This window comes from Hyperoodon ampullatus (genome assembly GCF_949752795.1).
Source record: "Hyperoodon ampullatus genome assembly, chromosome: X".
Taxonomy (NCBI): Eukaryota; Metazoa; Chordata; class Mammalia; order Artiodactyla; family Ziphiidae; genus Hyperoodon; species Hyperoodon ampullatus.
The window spans coordinates 73,159,207-73,187,178 of NC_136913.1; the positions used below are offsets into that span (position 1 = coordinate 73,159,207).

A 27,972-nucleotide genomic window follows, 5' to 3' on the forward strand; every position below is an offset into this window, starting at 1 on the left:
AGAAAGCCCACAGATAAACTCACACACCTATGGTCAACTTACATTTGATAAAGGAGGCAAGAATATATAATGGAGAAAAATTAGCCTCTGCAATAAGTGGTGCTGGGAAAACTGGACAGCTACATGTAAGAGAATGAAATTAGAACACTTCCTAACACCATACACAAAAATAAACTCAAAATGGATTACAGACCAAAATGTAAAGGCCAGACACTATAAAACTCTTAGAGGAAAACTTAGGCAGAACACTCTTTGACATTAATCACAGCAAGACCCTTTTTGACCCACCTCCTAGAGAAATAGAAATAAAAACAAAAATAAAGAAATGGGACCTAATGAAACTTAAAAGCTTTTGCCCAGCAAAGGAAACCATAAACAAAACCAAAAGACAACCGTCAGAATCGGATAAACTATTTGCAAATGAAGCAACTGACAAAGGATTGATCCCCAAAGTATATAAGCAGCTCATGCAGCTCAATATCACAAAAACAAACAGCCCAATCCAAAATTGGGCAGAAGATCTAAATAGACATTTCTCCACAGAAGATATACAGATTGCCAACAAACACATGAAGGGATGCTCAACATCACTGATCATTAGAGAAATGCTAATTAAAAACTACAATGAGGTTTCATCTCACACTGGTCAGAATGGCCATCATCAAAAAATCTACAAAGAATAAATGCTGGAGAGGGTGTGGAGAAAAGGGAACCCTCTTGCACTGTTGGTGGGAATGTAAATTGATACAGCCACTATGGAGAACAGTATGGAGGTTCCTTAAAAACTGAAAATAGAACTACTATATGACCCAGCAATACCACTACTGGGTATATATCCTGCGAAAATCGTAATTCAAAAAGAGTCATGTACCACAATGTTTATTGCAGCACTATTTAAAATAGCTAGGACATGGAAGCAACCTAGGTGTCCATTGACAGATGAATGGATAAAGATGTGGCACATATATACGATGGAATATTACTCAGCCATGAAAAGAAAGAAATTGAGTTATTTGTAGTGAGGTGGATGGACCTAGAGTCTGTCATACAGAGTGAAGTAAGTCAGAGAGAGAAAAATAAATACCGTATGCTCACACATATATATGGACTGTAAAAAAAAAAGAAAAAGGAAAACAATGATTATGATGATCCTAGGGGCAGGACAGGAATAAATATGCAGACATAGAAAATGGACTTGAAGACACAGAGAGGGGAAAGAGTAAGCTCGGACAAAGTGACAGAGTAGCAATGACATATATACACTACCAAATGTAAAATAGATAGCTAGTGGGAAGCAGCTACATAGCACAGGGAGATTAGCTCTGTGCTCTGTGACCACCTAGAGGGGTGGGATAGGGAGGGTGGGACGGAGACACAAAAGGGAAGGCATATGGGGATATATGTATACATATAGCTGATTCACTTTGTCATACAGCAGAAACTAACACAACATTGTAAAGCAATTATACTCCAATAAAGATGTTAAAAAAAAAAAAACCTATACAGAGCATAACCAGCCAAAAAAACCCAAACCAAAATGAAACAAAAAACCATTAGTCTGAGTATGCAAGAGGTTCAGTACAGACATTCTGTAAATCAGTATCAGTTAGGTAAAATTTTAAACTATTATATTAGGCTAACATTGTGCAGAAGAAACACAATTGACACTGCTTTTTTTAAAAAAATCAATTACCCTGACTAAATATGCCATGTTACTTCATTACCTTCAGCCTAATACACTACACAACTCATATAGCTCATGCTTTTAAGAATATATTGCCAAGTCTTAATTCTATAATTATAATAAAAAATTCACTTCAAATACCTTATTTGTTTAAAAACACAAATACTCAAGATTCAATGATCCCTCACTATCATAATAATTTTACAAATATTAATATATCAAACACAGAATGTATTTTAAGATCTAATAAACCTTAAGATTTAATGCCAGCTTTAAAAGTAAAGCATTTAAGATACCACTGAAGAGTGAAAACACATTTCAATAAAAACTACATAACCTTTTGTCTGAAGCTTAGAAATCATTATGTACCATATTTAAACCTAAGCTTCTTTTCCATCATTATGTAAGTGACCTACCATAGCAATTTCACAGTGGTGAGAGGCTAAAGAATACTTCAATTTTATTATAATAATGGCAACAAAATTAAATAATTAACAACTCTTGCCTCACTTGGCAGGTTGGTTTCATAATTATTAAGGGTATGGACTTTCTTAGAAATGAGTTTTATTTGTAAGAACTTCTTCTTTGATCATCTTATCTATAAGTCTAAGCAGTATAGTACTATATTTTACTTAACTAACCTACCCTGAGCTATAAGATTTCTTTTTAAAAGGCTGTATACAGGGATGAGTTTTGTAAACTGTAAAGCACCACAATACGTGTCAGTTTTATCATGATGACTCTGAAATGGAATGCATGTAGAAATGTCAAATAGTTTGGCGATATCAAATTGGACTTTAGGAAAGAGGTAGGGTTTCAGATAGATATTTATCGATCACCTTACACTCAGATGTAATAACTGCAATTATTACAACAGATGGAATTTCCCAGGAGTAACTGATTCACCCAGTATCATGGAATATACTGCTTTCCACACAGTAAGTACTCAATAAATGTTCATTAAATGACTGACTTTTTAAAAAATTATAATAAACCTCTTGTATTGCTATGGTTATACATTCTTTAGCTACCCCTGCTTTTGTAGGATGAGTACAGTAAATCATTATTAGTTATTTTTTAAACATGTGAACCCATGAAACCTATGCAGGACAAAATACAACTGCCTTAACTCCTCTAGACGTGTTTGTTTTTAATTTACCCTAAGAGAACCACTATTATTAACTGTTCAAACTCGTGAAAATACCCAGAAGTCTCCGTCAGAGCCTCCTCAAATATCTCAGCATCTAATTAAACTATCTCCCCCTGCACCACAACCAGCACACATTTTCTTATACAACTGAATCATTTCCTACAATAATTCCAAAAATTCTAACAGCACTTCTTCTACCATTTCCCTTTGCAAGATTTATACTATATTTCAGCTAACATAAAGGTTAGAGACTTTTATGAAGTAGTCTTGATTCTTAACCACCATTTATATCACCATTTCTCTCAGTTAAGCATTACAAATTCCAAGTAACTAATTCAAAATGAAAATTTCAGAACAAAACCTATTTCTTACTTGACTACTTCAGTGTTTTGTCTTATTTTTTGTTTTTTGTTTTTTTAAATTCTTTCCTGCTCATGAGAATAGGAAGACTATTAGTGAGCTATGATTAAACTTCCACCCAGAAATTAATAGCCAAGGTAACATGGAAAGAATGCTAGATTCCGAAGGATGGCAGGATCAAAGTAGGTGGAAGATACGGTACAGAAATATGAGGTAGGACCAAGGCAGTAGCCAACTTAGACCAAGGCAGAATCAGGCACAGAGAGCTATGTCAGAAAGAAACTATGAGTAGTAAAAAGATATCCATATTTTCAGGCATCAGGTTCAAAGAGATCAGCAGTATGAGGATGTGTGATTGGATCAGCAAAATGTGAGGAGCATTAGTCCCTCTCTTTATAACCTGGAACTTCAGGAGAGCACATTAAATAGAAAAGCCTAGTTTTGAGGCAACTTTGATGTTATTCACCACCCTCTCCTACTTCTTTTCAATTTCTCGTTTGCCCTCAACTTACGGTATTTGGTCTGTTTCTTTCTACTTTCACCAGCCCTATATTGTAACCCTTTAAGGCCATTACCTTTTATGTTACTGGTTTTCTATTTTTTTCACTAAATTAGCCTTGCTTCCTATAAACCCAGTACAACACTATACCCTCCTAAGACTCAGGGACCTCTTCTGAAGTCATACTGACCTAACATTAGAGGTAAGGATAGAAAAATAACTGAAGTAAATAGCATTCTTCCCAATCTCCCTGCCCCCACTACTATTAAATAATCCTCCAAAGTCCGCACACCTGAACCGATAATTTTCAAAAATGCATTGTTTTTTTCAAAATGTTCATCATCATACAGATGTTAAAATAGTTACTGTATAAAGAAGGGCTAAACAAAAGTTCATTTAATGGATTGACTATAAATAACATGGATCTGTAATTAGGTTCATTAGACTTTTTTCTTGGTAGAATTCATAGTGCCCATGCAGTAGGAGGAGAATATTAGGGTGGAATATGTGTTCCAATACAGAAGAATCCTTGATATAGTCCTGAGCATTCTTAATGCGTTTTTAACTATGTTTAAAGAATATTTTAATGGAACTATAAACTTCAGATAATATCTCTTTATAAAGTAAATGTTCTACATTTCAGAGAATAAAATTATTAAAATTGGGTTTATGGACCCAGATGCTATTTTCAATCAATTAAAATTTAGTATTATTCTATGAAAAGATGGGTAAAACTGGTACTTACCTTTGATACCAAATCAATATTAAATCTCCTGCCTTCTTTAATAATTTGCGAGTAAGTAATCCTATTTTTCTTTGGTTGCTCTGCAGTGTCTTTGGCCATAGGCACATTTTCACTTGTTTCCTTTTCTGAAGTTGAGGGCACAGAAGTTTTATCATCACAATCGTTTTCTTTCTCCCCTGTCGCTTCAAAATCATTTACTTCTAGGGCACTCTCTGGATCACTGCTTGGAGTTTGTTCTGTGGGTATTTCACAGCTTGCAGTACTTAATGACTGATCTTCTGTAGGCAGGCAGGCAGAATCTGCAGCTTCTGTGGAGTTCGCAGATGTCACAGAAGCGTGATTTTTCTGCAGTGCACCAGCTTCTTCGACATCTTCATGCAAATCCTGACTAATGAGAAATTATAATAATAATCCACACCAGGCTTTTGATAATTATACTTGGCTACCTTTTTGTATTATTTTAACTTTCAATGGCAATTTTTATTTCTTTACTTCTTTTATCTTGGATGTTTTGCTTTATGTGACACACACATTTAACATTCATCTGTTAAGGTTTCAATACAATATGAAACGTACTTAAGATGTGAAAAATATACATAAAGATTTCAGGGTTTAGCAGGCCATGCCATGTGTGTGTGTATTTTTTTTGGTGAAAAGCAGATTCTTATTTTTTAAATATAATTTTTATTTTATATTGGGGTATAGTTGATTTACAATATTGCATTAGTTTCAGGTATACAGCAAAGGGATTCAGTTATACATATACATATATCCATTATTTTTCCGATTTTTTTCCCATATAGGTTATTACAGAATATTGAGTTCCCTGTGCCATACAGTAGGTCCTTGTTGATTACCTATTTTATAAATAGTACTGTGTATATGTTAATCACATGTATATTTTTGAGAATTTAAGGCAGACGGGAATTGTATTTTAGAAACAAATCAAAACAGTGCTTACAAGTACATCCTTCAGAATAAACAGATCGAGGTTCAAAGCCTCACCCTAGGACTAGATAATTCTGTGAACGTAGACAAGTTTTTTATCCTCTCTGACCTAAATTATCCATCTATAACATAGGGATAATGCCACCTACCTCACAAGGTTGTTCTGGAGATTAAATAAAGTATCACGTGCAAAGAACCTGACACAGTGCCTGGCACACAGTAAATGCTCAACAGTGGTAATTACTGTTGAGCAAAGATTATTATTCAAAGATCATTACTGTGGTGTGACAGAGCTAGAAAAAACTGCCGTGAAAGTGTAAGTTGGCTTATCACAATGTGGTATCAAACAGGATCTTTCTAAATTCTTTCCTGCTGTATTTTGTTTTATTGTTAGTGTCTATTACTTTACTGGAAGCGCCACTTCCAAAGTTACTACTAGAGTTAACATTCTCAGTCCATTATTGCCTTAATTGACACAACAGGCTCCCGTTCAGTGTGTCTGCATCATGTATCTCTCCATGATGTTTTATCCTCCACAGAACCTACGTTTCCACTGATTTGCCCTACTGCTCAACACTAAAAATGCCTTGTACATGACAGGCTGTGGGAAGTAAACATCTGCTAATTGATTGCTCAAGAACTAACAGCAGTTCTTTCTCATATTGAATCTCAACCCTACCCCGAAAAATCTTCCTCTTCCAGTCTCTAAACCAAATCACCTTCTTTATCAACTATCTTCCTTGTCTCATTTCTCCTACTTTCTGAAATGGCATCTCTAACTCCTAATTTATCAACTCAAATCTCCATGATTTGGCCCATGTTAATTGCTTCTTCTGGGCTATTCTTCCCACTTCCTGTAATATCACAATTCCCTCATCCCCAAACATAATCACATACCTCACCAATCGACACATTTTAAGAAAAAGTTTAAATTTCACTTCCAACAAGTCTTCCTTAACCCAACCACAGTCATCATTCTGTTACTCCATGCACCATAGTACACACATGCAGTTTACCTTGCATTTATTTATCAGTTCCTTTTTAATAGCCTTTTGGCTGTCCCATATATACTTTATCTTCAACTAGACTTTAATTTCCTTGAGGGAAGACCCTATCATCTTGTCTTGAGTGCCCCTCACAACACTTACTGCATTGCTCTATAGACGTGGTATTTAATAAATACGTGATGAATAAATGGTTTATACATGCAAAAGATGGAAGTATAAATATATATTTATATAAAAATTTATAAATGCATATTTATAAATATATATATTTAAATATGAAATAAACATTTGTATTATAGAAAACACAAAAAACTAGGCCAGGAAAAAACAATAAACTTTACATTCAAAAGTTTGTGGGGAGGAGCTTCAAGATGGTAGAAGAGGAAGACGTGGAGATCACCTTCCTCCCCACAAATACATCAGAACTACATCTACATGTGGAACAACTCCTACAGAACACCTACTGAACACTGGAAGAAGACCTCAGACCTCCCCAAAGGCAGGAAACTCCCCACGTAGCTGGGTAGGGCAAAAGAAAAAAGAAAAAACAGAGACAAAAGAATAGGGACGGGACCTGCACCAGTGGGAGGGAGCTGTGAAGGAGGAAAGGTTTCCACACACTAGGAAGCCCCTCCACGGGTGGAGATTGCGGGTGGTGGAGGGGGGAAGCTTCGGAGCCACGGAGGAGAGCGCTGCAACAGGGGTGTGGAGGGCAAAGTGGAGAGATTCCCGCACAGAGGATCGGTACTGACCAGCACTCACCAGCCCGAGAGGCTTGTCTGCTCACCCGCCGGGGCGGGCGGGGCTGGGAGATGAGGCTAGGGCTTCAGAGGTCAGAGGTCGGATCCCAGGGAGAGGACTGGGGCTGGCTGCGTGAATACATCCTGAAGGGGGCTACCATGTCACAGCTAGCTGGGAGGGAGTCCGGGGAAAAGTCTGGAGCTGCCGAAGAGGCAAGAGACTTTTTCTTGCCTCTTTGTTTCCTAGTGCGGGAGGAGAGCGGAATAAGAGCGCCACTTAAAGGAGCTGCAGAGACGGGCGCGAGCCGCTGCTATCAGCGCGGACCCCAAAGACGGGCATGAGATGCTAAGGCTGCTACTGCCGCCACCAAGAAGCCTGTGTGCGAGCACAGGTCACTATCCCCACCTCCCCTCCCGGGAGACTGTGCAACCCGCTACTGCCAGGGTCCCGTGATCCAGGGACAACTTCCCTGGGAGAACACACGACGCACCTCAGGCTCGTGCAACGTCATGCCAGCTTCTGCTGCCACAGGCTCGCCCCGAACTCCGTACCCCTCCCTCCCCCCAATGCCTGAATGAGCCAGAGCCCCTGAATCAGCTGCTCATTTAACCCCGTCCTTTCTGAGCTAAGAACAGATGCCCTCAGGCGACCTACACACAAAGGTGGGGCCAAATCCAATGCTGAATCCTGGGAGCTGTGAGAACAAAGAAGAGAAAGGGAAAATTCTCCCAGCAGCCTCAGGAACAGCAGATTAAATCTCCACAATCAACGTGATGTACCCTGCATCTGTAGAATACCTGAATAGACAACGAATTATCCAAAATTGAGGAGGTGTACTTTGGGACCAACAATATATATATATTTTTTCCCTTTTTCTCTTCTTGTGAGTGTGTATCTGCATGATTCTGTGCGTGATCTTTGTCTGTATAGCTTGTCTTCTACCATTTGTCCTAGGGTTCTGTCTGTCCGTTTTTTGGTTTTTTTTTTTTTTGGTTTTTTTGGGTTTCTTTTTTTAGGATAGTTTTCAGCACTTGTTATCATTGGTGGATTTGTTTTTTGGTTTGGTTGCTTTCTTCATTCTTTCTTTCTTTTTTTTATTACTTAAAAATGTTTTTTTAATAATTATTATTTTTTAATGACTTTATTATATTTTATTGTACTTTATTTTATCCTTCTCTTTCTTTCTTTTTCTCCCTTTTATTCTGAGCCGTGTGGACGACAGACTCTTGGTGCTCCAGCCAGGCGTCAAGGCTGTGCCTCTGAGGTGGGAGAGCCAAGTTCAGGACACTAGTCCACAAGAGAACTCCTAGCTCCACGTAATATCAAAAGGAGAAAATCTCCCAGACACCTCCATCTCAACACCAAGCCAGCTCCACTCAACGACCAGCAAGCTCCACTGCTGAACACCCTATGCCAAACAACTAGCAAGACAGGAACACAACCCCATCCATTAGCAGAGAGGCTGCCTAAAATCATAATAAGGCCACAGACACACCAAAACACACCACCAGATGTGGACCTGCCCACCAGAAAGACAAGATCCACCTTCCTCCACCAGAACACAGGCACCAGTCCCCTCCACCAGGAAGCCTACACAACCCACTGAACCAACCTTAGCCACTGGGGACAGAAACCAATAAACAACGGGAACCATGAACCTGAAGCCTGTGAAAAGGAGACCCCAGACACAGGAAGATTAGCAAAAGAAGAAGACAGAAAAACACACAGCAGATGAAGGAGCAAGGTAAAAACCCACCAGACCTAACAAATGAAGAGGAAATAGGCAGTCTACATGAAAAAGAATTCAGAATAATGATAGTAAAGATGATCCAAAATCTTGGAAATAGAAAGGAAAAAATACAACAAACGTTTAATAAGGAACTAGAAGAACTAAATAGCAAACAAACAGTGATGAACAACACAATAAATGAAATTAAAAATTCTCTAGAAGGGATCAATAGCAGAATAACTAAGGCATAAGAACGGATAAGTGACCTGGAAGATAAAAGAGTGGAAATAACTACTGCAGAGCAGAATAAAGAAAAAAGCATGAAAAGAATTGAGGACGGTCTCAGAGACCTCTGGGACAACATTAAATGGACCAACATTCGAATTATAGGGGTCCCAGAAGAAGAAGACAAAAAGAAAGGGACTGAGAAAATATTTGAAGAGATTACAGTTGAAAACTTCACTAATATGGGAAAGGAAATAGTTAATCAAGTCCAGGAAGCACAGAGAACCCCATACAGGATAAATCCAAGGAGAAACACACGAAGACACAATTTAATCAAACTATTAAAAATTGAATATAAAGAAAAAATATTAAAAACAGCAAGGGAAAAACAACAAATAACACACAAGGGAATCCCCATAAGGTTAACAGCTGATCTTTAAGTAGAAACTCTGCAAGCCAGAAGGGAGTGGCAGGACATATTTACAGTGATGAAGGAGAAAAACCTAGAACCAAGATTACTCTACCCAGCAAGGATCTCATTCACATTTGACGGAGAAATTAAAACCTTTACAAACAAGCAAAAGCTAAGAGAATTCAGCACTACCAAACCAGCTTTAAAACAAATGCTAAAGGAACTTCTCTAGACAGGAAACACAAGGAAAATGCCTACAATAACAAACCCAAAACAATTAAGAAAATGGTAATAGGAACATACACATTGATATTTACCTTAAATGTAAATGGATTAAATGCTCCAACCAAAAGGCTTAGACTGGCTGAATGGATCTAAAAATAAGACCCGTATATATGCTGTCTACAAGAGACCAATTTCAGACCTACAAACACATACAGACTGAAAACGAGGGGATGGAAAAAGATATTCAATGTAAATGGAAATCAAAAGAAAGCTGGAGAAGCAATTCACATATCAGACAAAATAGACTTTAAAACAAAGACTATTACAAGAGACAAAGAAGGACACTACATAATGATCAAGGGTTCAACCCAAGAAGAAGATACAACAATTGTAAATATTTATGCACCCAACATAGGAGCACCTGAATACATAAGGCAAATACTAACAGCCATAAAAGGGGAAATTGACAATAACACAATCATAGTAGGGGACTTTAACACCCGACTTCCACCACTGGACAGATCATCCAAAATGAAAACAAATAAGGAAACACAAGCTTTAAATGATACATTAAACAAGATGGACTGAATTGATATTTACAGGACATTCCATCCCAAAACAACACAATACACATTCCTCTCAAGTGCTCATGGAACATTCTCCAGGATAGATCATATCTTGGGTCACAAATCAAGCCTTGGTAAATTTAAGAAAGTTGAAATCATATCAAATATCTTTTCCGACCACAATGCTATGAGACTAGATATCAGTTACAGGAAAAAAAAAACTGTAAAAAATGCAAACACATCGAGGCTAAACAATACACTACTTAATAACCAAGTGATCACTGAAGAATTCAAAGAGGAAATCAAAAAATATCTAGATACAAATGACAATGAAAACATAAGGACTCAAAACTTATTGGATGCACCAAAAGCAGCTCTAAGAGGGGCGTTTATAGCAATACAATCCTACCTTAAGAAATAAGAAACATCTCAAATAAACAACCTAAACTTACACCTAAAGCAATTAGAGAAAGAGGAACAAAAAAACCCCAAAGTTAGCAGAAGGAAATAAATCATAAAGATCAGATCAGAAATAAATGAAAACGAAATGAAGGAAATGGTAGCAAAGATTAATAAAACTAAAAGCTAGTCCGTTGAGAACATAAACAAACTTGATAAACCATTAGCCAGACTCATCAAGGAAAAAAGGGAGAAGACTCAAATCAATAGAATTAGAAATGAAAAAGGAGAAGTAACAACTGACACTGTAGAAATACAAAGGATCATGAGAGATTACTACAAGCAGCTATATGCCAATAAAATGGACAACCTGGAAGAAATGGACAAATGCTTACAAATGCACAACCTTCCAAGACTGAACCAGGAAGAAACAGAAAATATGAACAGACCAATCACAAACACTGAAATTGAAACTGTGATTAAGAATCTTAAAACAAACAAAAGCCCAGGGCCAGATGGCTTCACAGGCGAATTCTATCAAATATTTACAGAAGAGCTAACACCTATCCTTCTCAAACTCTTCCAAAATATAGCAGAGGGAGGAACACTCCCAAACTCATTCTATGAGGCCCCCATCACCCTGATACCAAAACCAGAAAGATGTCACAAAGAAAGAACATTACAGGCCAATATCACTGATGAATATAAATGAAAAAATCCTCAACAAAATACTAGCAAACAGAATCCAACAGCACATTAAAAGGAGCATACACCATGATCAAGCGGGGTTATTCCCAGGAATGCAAGGATTCTTCAATACACGCAAATCAATCAATGTGATACACCATATTAACAAATTGAAGGAGAAAAGCCATATGATCATCTCAATAGATGCAGAAAAAGCTTTTGACAAAATTCAACACCCATTTATGATAAAAATCCTCCTGAACGTAGGCATAGAGGGAACTTCCCTCAACAAAATAAACACCATATATTTCAAATGCACTATCAACATCGTCCTCAATGGTGAAAAACTGAAACCATTTCCACTAAGACCAGGAACAAGAGAAGGTTGCCCACTCTCACCACTCTTATTCAACATAGTTTTTGAAGTTTTAGCAGCAGCAATCAGAGAAGAAAAAGAAATAAAAGGAATCCAAATTGACAAAGAAGAAGTAAAGCTGTCCCTGTTTGCAGATGACATGATACTATACAAAGAGAATCCTAAGGATGCTATCAGAAAACTACTAATCAATGAATTTGGTAAAGCCGCAGGATACAAAATTAATGCACAGAAATCTCTGGCATTTCTATACACTAATGATGAAAAATCCAAAAGTGAAATTAAGAAAACACTCCCATTTACCAATGCAACAAAAAGAATAAAATATCTAGGAATAAATCTACCTAAGGAGACAAAAGATCTGTATGCAGAAAATTATAAGACACTGATGAGAGAAATTAAAGATGATACAAATAGATGGAGAGATATACCATGTTCTTCGATTGGAAGAATCAACATTGTGAAAATGACTATACTACCCAAAGCAATCTACAGATTCAATGCAATCCCTATCAAACTACCAATGGCATTTTTCACAGAACTAGAACAAAATATCTCCCAATTTGTATAGAAACACAAAAGATCCCGAATAGCCAAAGCAATCTTGAGAAAGGAAAACGGAGCTGGAGAAATCAGGCTCCCTGATTTTAGACTATACTACAAAGCTCCAGTAATCAGGACAGTATGGTACTGGCACAAAAACAGAAATATAGATCAATGGAACAGGGTAGAAAGCCCAGAGATAAACCTATGCACTTATGGTCACCTTATCTTTGATAAAGGAGGCAAGAATACACAGTGGAGGAAAGACAGCCTCTTCAATAAGTGGTGCTGGGAAAACTGGACAGCTACATGTAAAAGAATGAAATTAGAACACTTCCTAACACCATACACAAAAATAAACTCAAAATGGATTATAGACCTAAATATAAGGCCAGACACTATCAAGCTCTTACAGGAAAACATCGGCAGAACACTCTATGACATAAATCACAGCAAGATCCTTTTCACCCACCTCCTAGGGAAATGGAAATAAAAACAAAAATAAATAAATGGGACTGAATGAAACTTAAAAGCTTTTGCACAGCAAAGGAAGCCATAAACAAGATGAAAAGACAACCCTCAGAATGGGTGAAAATATTTGCAACTGAAGCAAGTAACAAAGGATTAATCTCCAAAATTTACAAGCAGCTCATGCAGCTCAATATTAAAGAAACAAACAATCCAATCCAAAATTGGGCAGAAGACCTAAATAGACATTTCTCCAAAGAAGACATATACATGGCCAAGAAGCATGTGAAAAGCTGTTCAACATCACTAATTACTAGAGAAATGCAAATCAAAACTACAATGAGGTATCACCTCACACCAGTTAGAATGGGCATCATCAGAAAATCTACAAACAACAAATGCTGGAGAGGGTGTGGAGAAAAGGGAACCCTCTTGCACTGTTGGTCGGAATGTAAATTGATGCGACCACTATGGAGAACAGTATGGACGTTCCTAAAAAGCTAAAACTAGAATTACCATATGATCCAGCAATCCCACTACTGGGCATATACCCAGTGAAAACCATAATTCCAAAAGACACATGCACCCCAATGTTCACTGCAGCACTATTTACAATAGCCAGGTCACGGAAGCGACCTAAATGCCCATCGACAGACAAATGGATAAAGAAGTTGTGGCACATATATACAATGGAATATTACTCAGCCATAAAAGGAATGAAACTGCACTGTTTGTTGAGACATGGATGGATCTAGAGACTATCATACAGAGTGAAGTAAGTCAGAAAGAGAAAAACATATATCGTATATTAACGCGTGTATGTGGAACCTAGAAAAATGGTACAGATGAACCGGTTTTCAGGGCAGAAGTTGAGACACAGATGTAGAGAACAAACGTATGGACACCAAGGGGGGAAACTGCGGTGGGGTAGCGATGGTGGTGTGCTGAATTGGGCGATTGGGATTGACATATATACACTGATGTGTATAAAAATGATGCCTAATAAGAACCTGCAGTATAAAAAAACAAACAAACAAAAAACAACTAATACTAAACTTTCTTTGGGTTATCTGTATGGAAATATGTTAATATAAATGTTTCAGACATTACATGAAATTTCTAGAAATCTTATATGTTCTGGTATCATAAGTCATAATTCTAGTTATTACTTTATAATGTGTATCACAGAAATAACTAAATTTCCTTGTCAGCTGCATTATTATGAACTTTCATCAAATCTTTAACCGTGGTCATTTTTAAGTCTTTTGCCATTTACAGACAGTTCTGGGTGTACTGTGATGCTTTTGCAAAAATGTTCCTATAAAAGGGTTTCCTCTTCAAGGAATTCATGGAAAAGACTCTGACAAGTACAGGTTTCTGGTAACTGACTATACTGCTGAACTGAAAGAATAAGCATTTTCAGAACTCTAATGGAAAATTGATGAATTCATAAAAGTGCTAACAAAAGATCAAGATAAAAAAAGAATTAATTACATGGAACTGAGTGAACTGATGAGGATGATTATAATTTTTGTGACTTTCTGTTTGAATTAAAAAAAATCCCACAAGGACTCAGAGGCAAAAAATATACAAATCAGTTTTCACTGCAAAGTAAAGGAGCTGTTCCATCAGAGGATTACTGGACTGAATGTCAATAGTATGACATAGTATGAGTATGTTTCATGTTTGGTAATTGCAATCATTATTTCTTTTGTTGTGGTCATCCATTTACAATGCTTGGTGTCAGTTTATTTATCTCTTGTAAAAATAAAATACAGTGTATGTGTGTGAAAAAACAAACAACCCATTCCAAAAATGGGCTGAAGACCTAAATAGACATTTCTCCAAAGAAGATATGCAGATTGCCAACAAACACATGAAGGAATGCTCAACATCATTAATCATTAGAGAAATGCAAATCAAAACTACAATGAGATATCATCTCACACTGGTCAGAATGGCCATCATCAAAAAATCTACAAACCATAATTGCTGGAGAGGGTGTGGAGAAAAGGGAACCCTCTCACACTGTTGTTGGGAATGTAAAGTGATACAGCCACTATGGAGAACAGTATGGAGGTTCCTTAAAAAACTAAAAATAGAGCTACCATATGACCCAGCAATCCCACTACTGGGTATATACCCTGAGAAAACCATAATTCAAAAAGAGTCATGTACCAAAATGTTCACTGCAGCTCTATTTACAATAGCCAGGACATGGAAGCAACCTAAGTGTCCATCAACAGATGAATGCATAAAGAAGATGTGGCACATATATAGAATGGAATATTACTCAGCCATGAAAAGAAATGAAATTAGAGTTATTTGTAGTGGGGTGGATGGACCTAGAGTCTATCATACAGAGTGAAGTAAGTCAGAAAGAGAAAAATAAATACTGTATGCTAGCACATATATATGGAATGTAAAAAAAAATGGTCATGAAGAACTTTAGGGGCAAGATGGGAATTAAGACACAGACCTACTAGAGAATGCACTTGAGGATATGGGGAGGGGTAAGGGTAAGCTGGGACAAGGTGAGAGAGTGGCATGGACATATATACACTACCAAACGCAAAATAGATAGCTAGTGGGAAGCAGCCGCATAGCACAGGAGGATCAGCTCAGTGCTTTGTGACCACCTACAGGGGTGGGATAGGGAGGGTAGGAAGGAGGGAGATGCAAGAGGAAAGAGATATGGGGACATATATATGTGTATAACTGATTCACTTTGTTATAAACAGAAACTAACACACCATTGTAAAGCAATTATACTCCAATAAAGAGTTTTAAAAAAATAAAAAAATAAAAGAAATAATTAAAAAAAAAGTTTGTGGGCAGTGAACAAAAAGTGCCTCATTGAAATTAACACAAAAAACACTACAATAAGAAAGGTTACAAGGAAAGAATAACTTATTTTAAATGTTAAGAAATAAAATACCATTGTTACTGTTATAATCTAGTGATTTCAATTAAATATAATGAAAAAAGGATGATATCATTAATGTCAAAACAATTTTCAGATCTAGGAAACGGTAGTGGGAAAATTCTAGTCCTGGGTGTATTAGTTAGCAGATATTAGGCAAGTCACTTAACCTTTCAGATTCTCCATCTACGAAATGGGAGACCATTCATCTGCCTTAACCTTCATGAGGCTTTTGTAAGATAAATGAGCTAACATATATGAAGAGTATTTTTCATAAACTCCAAAAGGTTAATCAAACATAAGATATTAATCAAACCTAAGATATTGTTAAATTTCCCACAGGTCAATAGGCAACTCAAAACATGTGTTCTTAGGTTTTTAATCATATGTTGAAAGCTCTCTGGCCACATAACCACATAAGAGCACCACTGCCATTAAGCAACATTAAAAATGAAGAGCAATAATATGAAATGTGATTTGTATATTTTCTACAGAATTGTTCATGCTTTGCATTCACTTTCATTATTTTGCAAACCAGTAAACCAAAGTGTGTTCCATGAGGGATCTAAGGTGACAACTTTCAGCCAAAAGTTCCACGTCTAAAGATTAAACTAAGAAATGGCAGGATAATTAATTATACTTTACAGGTAAGACAGAATATGGCAATTTCTCTTATTACAGAGCATGATGATGACACCATGGAAAGTGAGCACAGCTACTATCTGGTCAGTGGCTCTCTATTATATTCTGAGAAAGGGAGCTTTCTAGAGTGAATCAAATGCATTAACGAGTACTGGACAATCTGGAAAATATAAGTCCAAATACTTAATTAAGGGTATAAGTTTAAGGAAAGGAGTTATTCTTTGTGAATTTGTTCTACATGCATAAGCTATTAAGTTTTACTATTCTCAACATCATAATCTGGTGAAATTCCTAGCACTATGGAAAACACATGCAATAGAAACACTATTGTTTCCTTACTTTCCATTAACGACAACTAAAATATTTTTTGGAGTTCTGCCAACATTGAATTTAATACCTAACTAGAAGTTATAAAGACACCAGAAAACTCCCCAAATTCCACTTAATTCCTCAGCAAGCAAAATTCTGTTTATCAAAAAGGACTTATCATCCCTCAAATTTAAAACTTTATACTGTGGTTAAAAAAATTTTTTTTCTTAAAAAAATAATTCAAGCTTTGGAGAACACTTCAGAATAATAACTCAATTTTATTAATTTTAAAGTATCTGAAAAGTATAAAAACACATTTGCCATTTGTAAATGAATGTGGCTGAATTATAAGCTCTCGAGGGCTTTGAGTTCTAAAACACTACTATGATTTTAACATACAAAGGGGAAAAATCTGCATCATTAGTTCTTATAAAAATTTTCAATATGAAAATAAATTGACAGATGAAATCTAATGTCACTTATGTTGCTTATTTGAATTTCAAAGGATATTTACAATACAGTGTAACAATATTTTTGAGATAATTTTACCTAATTGCAACTGCTGAATAACTGCTTAGTTGAATGCACTTTTTACCGCTTGCCACAATCTACATATAACTCTGAGAATTTAGGGGTATAAATTCTGATATTATCTAGTATCGCTTACCAATTAATGGTAGTAACAAGGGAATGCCTCAAAGTGAATGTCTTATTAATGCCTTGTAACAGTTACCCTTTTAAGATAAGTCAAATGAAAAATTGCCAACCAGCTGGTTAATTTATTCAGCACAGGTGTTCACTATTTTTTTTTCAGTCATTTGCACCATTTTTCCCCACAGTATAGCTTGTTGCAGAAATTGTATTCTTTTACTTTGATGTATGCACTTTGTGCTAAGGCCATTCACTTTTGATTTTCACAGTACACGTTACACTGCTACCCAGCTGTTTATTCCTGCAAATAAATGTTTAATGGTTACTCATAAGAATCAGACTATCAAAAAGTTGTTGTTCCAGGAAACAGCAATATAAAAAAACCACTGTAGTCGATTTTGAATTGCTGCAATATAATATATTGGTAGATATATTTCCTTATTTGTTACCAACTTAAAATGTTAACACGTTCAGTAGAATATAGCTGAAGTATCAACCTCTTGTCACATTTCTCCAAGAACAAAATAGCATAAGGTGGTGTACAGTAGGTACTATTGGTTGCCTAATCAACAACCATTATTGGCTTCCTCCCTGCCACAAGAGCTGCAATTTTGTTCCAATATGAGGCAGAAGGTACCCAGAACTAGGGGATGGATCATGACTGATTAAAACCAATTATGGTAATTTTACTGCCCTTTGTTAGTGACTGATTTAAGAGTGAGCAGGTTATGTAGTTTTAGCCAGTGAGACAAGGGAGAATCTGCTGGGGGCTTTGGTAAAGACTCCCTAGTATAATAGTAACAAACAAACAAACAAAAGCATATACACATGTTAGAAGAAAATCTCTCCCCCTTCATTTCACGTTGAGATTTCTGCTGTGTGAAAACCTGTTCAGAATCGTGGCAACTATCTTGTAACTCTGGACAGGAAGCTAAGAGAAGTGCTGGGCACCTACCCCAACTCTTATGTGATTAAGATTCTCAATTAGTAAATTCTGCAACAGGACCAACCAATCCACCCACCTGCCTACCCTCCCACTTACCCATCCACTTTTAGTTGGGCATTGTGTCACTTATAGCCTAAAACAAACTTACTTGTACACAGTGGTAAATTATAGCTTCCTCTAAATTATAAAACTTATAGGTGATTTTTCATTTTTTTAAATTTTGTATTTCTTTCTTCTTATTGGTATTATGTTTTTGCTTAAAAGGCTCATGTTACTTATAAAATTTTTAAATTAAAGTTTTAGAATCTAAAGTAAATAAACAGAATTTTAGATGACTATTACAATGTCTTTATTTTAGTATCAATCCACCAAAGAGCTGGTTCATCTGTAAATCTAAGAAGCAAGTTTTCATCCTGTTTTAACATTATCACGCCAGAATGGGGGAAACAATGTTCAGTATTATGCAAAAAAAGAAAGGACAAAAAAGGTACAGGTTCTTGCCAATACTTTAGAAAGACAAAACTCTCTTCTCACTAAAGAAACTACATGACATCATGTAATTAATAGGCAATCATCTTTTACCTAATAACTGTTTGGGTTTGCGTAAATTAAGTGTGAATTAATGTACTGTGCCTTTTCATCTTCTGTTGGATATTTAAAACCAGAAATAGCAGCTGCTTTTATTCCCTCACCTAAACTACTGTATCTTGTGGCGTACAAACTACAGTCACAACAACTAAAGGTTACTGGATTCATCCCTTATCTTCCAAACATTGGGAGTTAGGCACTTTAATTCCCCAATATAGATATAATTACTTTACAATTCTAAACACTATTCTAGTAAATTAAAGAAGTAAATGTACTTCTTTAGGTGCTAGTCTTCACAAAGGAAATACTTTATTCACTTGGTGGAATGGCTTCCTTGATGCGCATACATGTATTTATCTGATTCCTGAAATACAACGTGACACAATGGAAACAGCACAAACTTTTGAGTTAGATAGATGTGGGCTCAAATCCTGGTTCTCCTATCTCTGGCTCTCCCTGGTCATAGCACAGATTAAATGAAACTGAATGAAATAAAATATGTAAGGAAGCAAGTTATAGCAGCTGCCACAAAGATAATATACAATAAATGCTATAGTTCTTTTACTCTTCCCTTCTATAAGTCAACTGTATAATCACAAAATTTGTTTCAAAGAAAGATAATCTATGTATAGCAAAAGTATTTCTGGCCCAAACTAGAGATTATCTCACTTATTACAAGCAGCATTCAGGGTAACAAATCACTGATAAAACAAAACAATCTGGGTAGTTCTTTATAGAATCTGTGATAACTGGACTTAAGTTATGAAAAGAGACTAATCCCTACAATTTCTATTTTAATATTTAGCCTAACTATGCAATAACCAAAAAATACTAACTTTAATGTTCAAAAGATCACTAAAACCTTTAGATTGAACACTTAAGAATTATTTTTGAAAATAAGTAAAGTCAACAATCATAAAAAAAAATAATGTGCTATCCTATATGTTTACATTAGAATATGGTGTTACTGACTTGCCATGTAGTTTGAGGTATTTTCCAAGCAGTGGTGATGGGTTTGCACTGATCTACTTGCATCCTTGCCCTGTCCTCCTTGTAATCAAAGATTAAAAATCAAAAGGCTACTGGTTATGACTATAATATTGTTTGTGGCCAAGAGATAGACACTATTCTTCCTTGATGAAATATCAAGCGACATCTATGAGAATCAAACCATAGATTTTGGCCTAATAAATGTCAACTCTATAAGCTAACTCATCTGGTCTAAGATGGGAAGACAAGTCATAATATTTCAGCATTCATATCATTATAAAGCTACCTTTACATGATATTTTGGAAATTTACCAAATTATCAATATTTAAAACAATATTCTATATGCATAATTTACCAAGGATTGAGGTTTGACTTCTCTCTATACGCCTGATGCAACTAAATAAAATAAACTCTTGGCATGAATGACCATTAAAGTGTAAGGCTTTTGGTAATTTGTCATTTGGTCAGATTGTGGATTTGACTTGCATATGCTGAGAGAGTAGTGTACAAGATCAAGATAATTAGCAAGTGAGAGAACCTAAATGATTGCCCAGCATTAGCGTATAATTACAAAGTCCTCAGGAAGTGATAATAACTTCCTTTATGAAAAAAATGCTCATTAAGTGAGCCTAAGGATAAGCAGAAAATACAATTAACTTGCAGTATGTGGCTATGGACAGAAAACACATGACTCTCAATAGAAAATAGACTAAAACAAAAGTCAGTGGAAAGGAAGACGTAAAACCATTCCTCTTTGCAGAAAACATGACTGGCTATGCAAAAATCCGAAGGAATCTACCAAAAAAATCCTAGAATAAGCACGTTCAGCAAGTTGATTTCAGGATAAAAGATGAATGCATAAAAACCAATTATATTTGTAGATACGAATAATGAACAAGTGAAAACCAAAATTAAAAAGGCAATAATACCACTTACAATTGCACTTGCTCCAAAGAAAATTAAATACTTAGGTATACAATTAACAAAACATGTACAGAACTGGTATGCTGAAAATTACACAATCCTGTAGAATGAAATCAAAGATGACCTCCCTAAATGGAGAGGCATACCTTGTTGATGGATTGGAAGACTCAAAATAATAAAGATATCAATTCACCCCAGGTTGATCTGTAACTTTATTGCAGTTCCTATCAAAATTCCAGCAATGTTTTCTAGACATGGACAGGCTTATTAAAACATTTATATGGAAAGGCACAAACTGTAGAACAGCTAAAACAATCTTGGTAAAGAAGAATAAATTGGGGGAAATCATTCAAACTGATGTTAAGTCCAACTATATAGCTGCAGTAATCAAAACAGTGTGATACTGGTGTGGGAAAAGACATAGACATCAATGGAACAGAAAACAGAATCCAGAAATAGACCATCCAAGTCCAGCCAGTTGATTTTTGACAAAGATGCAAAAGTAACTCAATGGAGGAAAAACAGCCTTTTCAACAAATAGTACTGAAGCAACTGGATATCCTTAGGTTAAAAAAAATGAACATTGACCTAAACCTCACACCTTATACGAAAAGTAATTCAAAGTGGATCATGGACTTAAATGTAAAATGTAAAACTACAGAATATTTTTTAAAAAAAAATAGGACAAAATCTCTTGGCTCTACAGCTAGGCCAAGAGTCAGAAGAAAAATTTGATAAATTGGACCTCATCAAAATTTAAAACATTTGCTCTGCAAAATACCCTGTGTAAAGAGGATGAAAGACAAGCTACAGATTGGGGGAAAAACTTGCAAACCACATATCTAACAAGGGACACATTTAGAATATATAAAGAACTCTTAAATCTCCACAGGAAAAAAAAAGTCCATCCAATTAAAAAATGAGCAAAAGACATGAACAGATATTTCACCAAAAAGGACACATGGGTGGCAAATAAGCACATGAAAAGATATTCAAAATCAGCCATCAGGGAAATGCAAATTAAAACCACAACGAGATATCACTACTACACACCTATAAGATTGGCTAAACTGAAAAAGTTACACCACCAAATGATGGTGAGGATACGGAGAAACTGAATCACTCACACATGCCTGGTGGGAATGTAAAATGGTACCGCTTCTCTGGAAAAGTCAGTTTCCTCTAAAACTAAACATATATATGACCCAGGAATTGTACACTTGGGCATTTATCCCAGAAAAATAAAAATTTACGTTCACACAAAATCCTGTAAACCAACATTTATAGCATTCTTATTTGTAATAGACAAAATGGAAACAGCCCAGATGTTCTTCAATGGATGAATGACTAAACAAACTGTGGTACACTGCTACCATGGAATACTACTCAGCAATAAAAAGGGACAAAATACTGATGCAAGCAACAACCTAGATGAATCTCTGGGTAACTATGCTGAGTGTAAAAAGCCAGTGGCAAAAGGTTACATACTGTACAGTTCCATTTACATAATGTCCTCAAAAATGACAAAATTAGGGGGCTTCCCTGGTGGCACAGTGGTTGAGAGTTTGCCTGCCGATGCAGGCGACACGGGTTCGTGCCCTGGTCCGGGAAGATCCCACATGCCGCGGAGCAGCTGGGCCCGTGAGCCATGGCCCCTGAGCCTGCGTGTCCGGAGCCTGTGCTCTGCAGTGGGAGAGGCCACAACAGTGAGAGGCCCGCATACCACACACACACCAAAAAAGACACAATTATAGAGTTGGGAAACAGATTAGTGGTTGCCAGGAGTTAGGACTTTGGGGAAGGAGATGAGGTGTGATTATAAAATGGCAACAGGAGGGATCCCTGTGGTGATGGAACTGATCTGTTCTCTGACTGTGGTGATGGTTACATGAACCCACATATGTGTTAAAACTGTACAGAATGAAACACAGACACACACACACACACTATATCCACAAAATGTAACAGTAACATCAATAACACATGTGTAAACAAAGCAATAACAACAAAAAGCCAGGAACCTGCACCATATTTTTCATTACATATTTACAAAAGGGGATTCACAAGGAATTTTGTGATGTATCCCACAAGAATGTTGAGGATCTACTACATAGTGATATCATTTCTTAGGGAGAAAATGAGGGAATTTTCTAAGAAAACCAAAACTAATCTCTTAAAATGATAAAATTTTTATTTTAATCAGTTTTTTTTTTTTTTTTGGCTTCGTTGGGTCTTTGTTGCTGCCGACTTTCTCTAGTTGCGGCCAGAGGGGGCTACTCTTTGATGCTGTGTGCGAGCTTCTCATTGCGGTGGCTCCTCTTTGTTGCTGAGCACAGGCTCTAGGCGCATGGGCTTCAGTAGTTGTGGCTCGAGGGCTCAGTAGTTGTGGCTCAAGGGCTCTAGGGCACTGGCTCAGTAATTGTGGCACATGGGCTTAGTTGCTCTTCGGCATGTGGGATCTTCCCAGACCAGGGCTCGAAACCGCATACCCTGCATTGGCAGGCGGATTCTTAACCACTGTGCCACCAGGGAAGCCCTCTAATCAGTTTTAATACTCATCTTTCTAAAGGGTATTTCAAATATCCCCACCTTTTCAAGTGGAGTAGAGAGAACATAATTTAACTTTTGCCTGAAGACATCGGGATAGAATTATGATCATCAATTGTTATACTGTGCTATAATACAGTGATGTCTTTGAGGGATCCTGATTCGAAGCCATTTGCCCCTACGCTAAATGGCCCAAAGCCTGCTCTCAGCTTTCTGATTCTGTCTACTTTTCCTCTGTTAGTCTATCAACTAACACGTAAAACAGCAGCATGTTGGAGCCCACAGGGACTTCTGAGATGACCTAGTCCAAGGGGACATCTTTTGCTCAGTATCACACAGTAAGTTGAATCATAAAGGCAGGAGTATAACCCTGGTCTCAGTGTGGTTCTCAGTGTGCCTGCCTCCAGCAGACACCCCTTTCCTATTTGCCGCTTTAAACTACTATAGTAGGAAAACCAGAAAATAGGGTTGTCAGAAATATGTATTCAACAAAGTTTTTGATTTAAGCTAGTGGGTCCTGGGTGATGAATTCTCATATAAAGTAAATCTTTGTGACAGGTATTTTGGCCCTAGTCCTTTTCATATAATGCCAAGTTTGTGGTCATGATCCAAAAGGTTAAGGATGCCATAGTCTGGCTGGGGCTAAGAAAGGTACTGTTATTCCTGTTTACTCATGTTTGTAGCACTTATTATAGACAAGTGGATTTTCTGTACATTCCCCCACTGGATGCTCTTAGGGCTCATCCTGCTTACTATGGCATTAATAACTAGCTACCCTTTTCCAAGTAAATGAAGACATATAGAACATTATCCCAGTTCACCTCTTGTTCCACACTCTAATGGACAATGAAAATATATAGCAGAGTCCTACTTTTCTGTTTTAAAACAAACCTTCCACCACCAATCTTTTATCACTTTTAGAAGTTCCAAAAATGAAACTGAAGATATCAGAAATAAAAAACAAGATGATTTCATCTGCACTCAAAATGTGTCATTTCAGTCACCAGAAACCATAAACACTAATTGTCATGAAGCATAGAGAAATCAAAGGCCTTGAAATAGCAAAAGTACCTCTCAAAGGGCCTGAGTGTGACTGCCACTATATTCTAGTCAAGTAGTATTCATGGACACACAAGAAAGTTACCAAATGTTTACTCTTGGTTTCATTAAAGCATATGAATTTTCAGTTGAGATCACCTTCTGTTCTAGATCTGTCTACGCTGGGTCTAAACAATATCAGAGAGTTACACCTTTCCATACTGAATGCCATTTAGCATTATGCAAATTGTAATACGTATCTGACATTTCAAAGGCTGTCCTTTTGCAGAAAATCATAGAATATTAACTATGTATTAATGGCAGAAAATGCTAGTCACCTGACAGATATGAATATAGGTTAAGAAATCAACCACAGGTTCCCCAACTTTTCACAGGCTCAGGTCACGCTTACCACTGTGCCACAACAAGGATATGTATGGTGACAGTACACGTCCTGAAAAATTTCTAATATCTTGGATTTTAAGTTTTAATTACTATTAAAGAGCTCGACAGTCTGATTTCTAAATCCCTCAACTCCATAACTCCATAACAGCTGAACTGAACTATGTGATTGTTACCTTTCAGCCCATCAAACATGTCATCTGAAAAAATAAACTATTCCAATTGTTTTAAAACAATTAATTCTTTCACTCAGAAGGAGACACTGAAAACATTACTTCCCCCCCCACTTCTCTCTTGATTTACAAAAATATGCCCCCAGATGTCATGGCCACTCAATTTGATTTTTTTAATTCAAAATTATAATTTTCCATTTTGCTACACTGAATGTTATCTAAGAGTCAGAAGAACACTGAATTAGGATTAAAAATCCCTGGGCTTTAATCTTGGACTCCACCACTATTTAGCTTAGGTATGGCCTTGACATTTATCAAGCCATGTGACCTTCAGCAAATTAAAGTCTTTGAGCTCCACTGAGGACTCTGTGAAAAATCTAGCTAATACTATTTGCTCTATCCTAGCACAGGAGCATTGTAAGGATCAAATAAGAACACTCTTGCACTGCTGGTGGGAACGTGAATTGGTACAGCCTCTATGGAGAACAGTATGGAGGTTCCTTAAAAAACTACAAATAGAACTACCATATGACCCAGCAATCCCACTACTAGGCATATACCCTGAGAAAACCATAATTCAAAAAGAGACATGTACCAAAATGTTCATTGCAGCTCTATTCACAATAGCCCAGAGATGGAAACAACCTAAGTGTCCATCATCGGATGAATGGATAAAGAAGATGTGGCACATATATACAAGGGACTATTACTCAGCCATAAAAAGAAACAAAACTGAGCTATTTGTAATGAGGCGGATAGACCTAGAGTCTGTCATACAGAGTGAAGTAAGTCAGAAAGAGAAAGACAAATACTGTATGCTAACACATATATATGGAATTTAAGAAAAAAAATGTCATGAAGAACCTAGGGGTAAAACAGGAATAAAGACACAGACCTACTTGAGAATGGACTTGAGGATATGGGGAGGGGGAAGGGTAAGCTGTGACAAAGCGAGAGAGAGGCATGGACATATATACACTACCAAACGTAAGGTAGATAGATAGTGGGAAGCAGCCGCATAGCACAGGGAGATCAGCTCAGTGCTTTGTGACCACCTGGAGGGGTGGGATAGGGAGGGTGGGAGACGCAAGAGGGAAGGGATATGGGAACAGATGTATATTTATGACTGATTCACTTTGTTATAAAGCAGAAACTAATAAAAAATACAAAAAAAATAATGTATTTAAAAGAGCTCGCGGGATTTCCCTGGAGGTCCAGTGGTTAAGACTCCGTGCTTCCACTGCAAGGGGTGTGGGTTCGATCCCTGGTCTGGGAACTAAGATCCCACATACCACGCCGTGCGGCCAAGGAAAAAATTATTTTAATAAAAAGTAAAAATAAAAGAGCTCAGTAAATTATGTCATTAATATATTATCTAAACAGAGAAAACTGAAAGTTTTATTTTTTTCTTCCAGTTTTATTGTGATATAATTGACATAACGGCACTGTATAAGTTTAAGGCGTACAGCATAATGATTTGATTTACATACATCATGAAGTGATTATCACAATAAGTTTAGTGAACATTCATCATCTCATACAGACACAAAATTAAAGAAATAGAAAAAATATTCCTCCTTGTGATGAGAACTCTTAGGATTGACTCTCTTAACAAGTTGCATATATAACACACAGCAGTGTTCATTATATTAATCATGTTGTACATTATATCCTTAGTACTTACTTATAACTGGAAGTTTGTAACTTTTGACTGCCTTCATCCAATCCTCCCTGCACCCTGCCGCCACCCCCCACACCCGCACCCCCGTCTCTGGTAACCACAAATCTGATCTCTTTTTCTATGAGTTTGTTGGTTTTTGAAGTTTAATTGCGACAACATTGATGGACCTAGAGAGTATTATGCTAAATGAAATAAGTCAGATAAAGACAAGTACTACATGATATCGCTTATATGTGGAATCTAAAAACTAATACAAATGAACAAACATAACAAAACTTATGTTACATTTTTAAAAATGCAAACCAGCATATCAAGTAGTCTTGTAGCAACCAATGCCATATAAATTCTTACTGCTGGCTTCTTCTGAAGACATGTGAATAAGAAGTCATGAACATAGTTTATTGTAAGTAAATACTTTTCATACCTGGCATAACAAATCACTTCCACATGTTGAATGGTTTTGTCCTTCCTGCTAAGAGCAATAGCTTCTTCATTTTCAAGGATCTTCTCTTGCCACAGTGTGCATTCATTTACAATATCACTGTTTTCCTAAACAATATACAGATAAGAAATTGTAATTAAATTGGGTACTCTGAACCTCTACTTTTCTGAGAAAATTTATACCTTTCTAAATTCACGCTTTTCCTCTCATCCCATCAAAATGCACATATTACTTATTAATAATAAAGTTTTACATTTTGTTGTTAAAATAGCAGGCCCAAAATTACTTCATTCTGCTTACTTTCAGATTTTTGAAGGTTGGTCACTAGCCGTGTCAAATTTTGATTATATGTAAAAGTATTTTTGAAAAGTACTCAGCCCAATATAACTAAGGACTTTATAATAATCGACCTGAATATTTTATATTTAGAAATACAATAAAAACAAGAACGTATAACAAAGTATATAAACTCTCACTAAGGATTGAAAGTGGCCCTTTAAGTTTTTCAATAATTCCTAATTATATTTTATGGAGAAAGTTACATGATACAATATTTGAATACAGGGGATTTTTGAAGATGTCAAGATATACATTTTCCAAAGGCCAAGGATCAATTTTTAATCTGTTTAAAATTTTAATCCATTTGTTACACATCTCTCAGAGAGAAAAATGTTTTAATGTATTATATATAGTCAACAAACTGGTAGTGAAATATAACTACAGTAGCCTTTGTTTTAAGCAAATTCACCTCAGAAAATTTCTAAAGTTACAGATTTCATAAAGTAGGGCAATAATTATTTTTAAAAGGCTGCATTGTCCTGAATTTAATATTTTAAGCTGAAGAAAAGTAGTGGCAGATGGCTCTTATTATCAAGTGTAATTATTAGACAGCATTAAACATCCCAACGTAAATAGAAGAGGAGGTGAAGTACGGGAACTTTGAACATACAG

The 27,972-nt window shown here is 36.4% G+C and overlaps 1 protein-coding gene across 5 annotated transcripts in view; it reads right to left on the reverse strand.

Moving 5' to 3' along the window:
• CHM (CHM Rab escort protein) overlaps nt 1–27,972 on the reverse strand; it is a gene marked incomplete at both ends in the record, with an annotated part of 181,278 nt that overhangs the window by 108,515 nt on the left and 44,791 nt on the right. For 3 of the 5 annotated variants that reach the window (XM_079727338.1, XM_079727334.1, XM_079727335.1), the window contains 2 exons: nt 4,439–4,826; nt 27,004–27,128. In XM_079727338.1, coding sequence (XP_079583464.1) covers nt 4,439–4,826; nt 27,004–27,128 — 513 coding nt within the window. The remainder of the gene's footprint in view (nt 1–4,438; nt 4,827–27,003; nt 27,129–27,972) is intronic. The other 2 variants (XM_079727337.1, XM_079727336.1) reach the window with 2 other exon arrangements.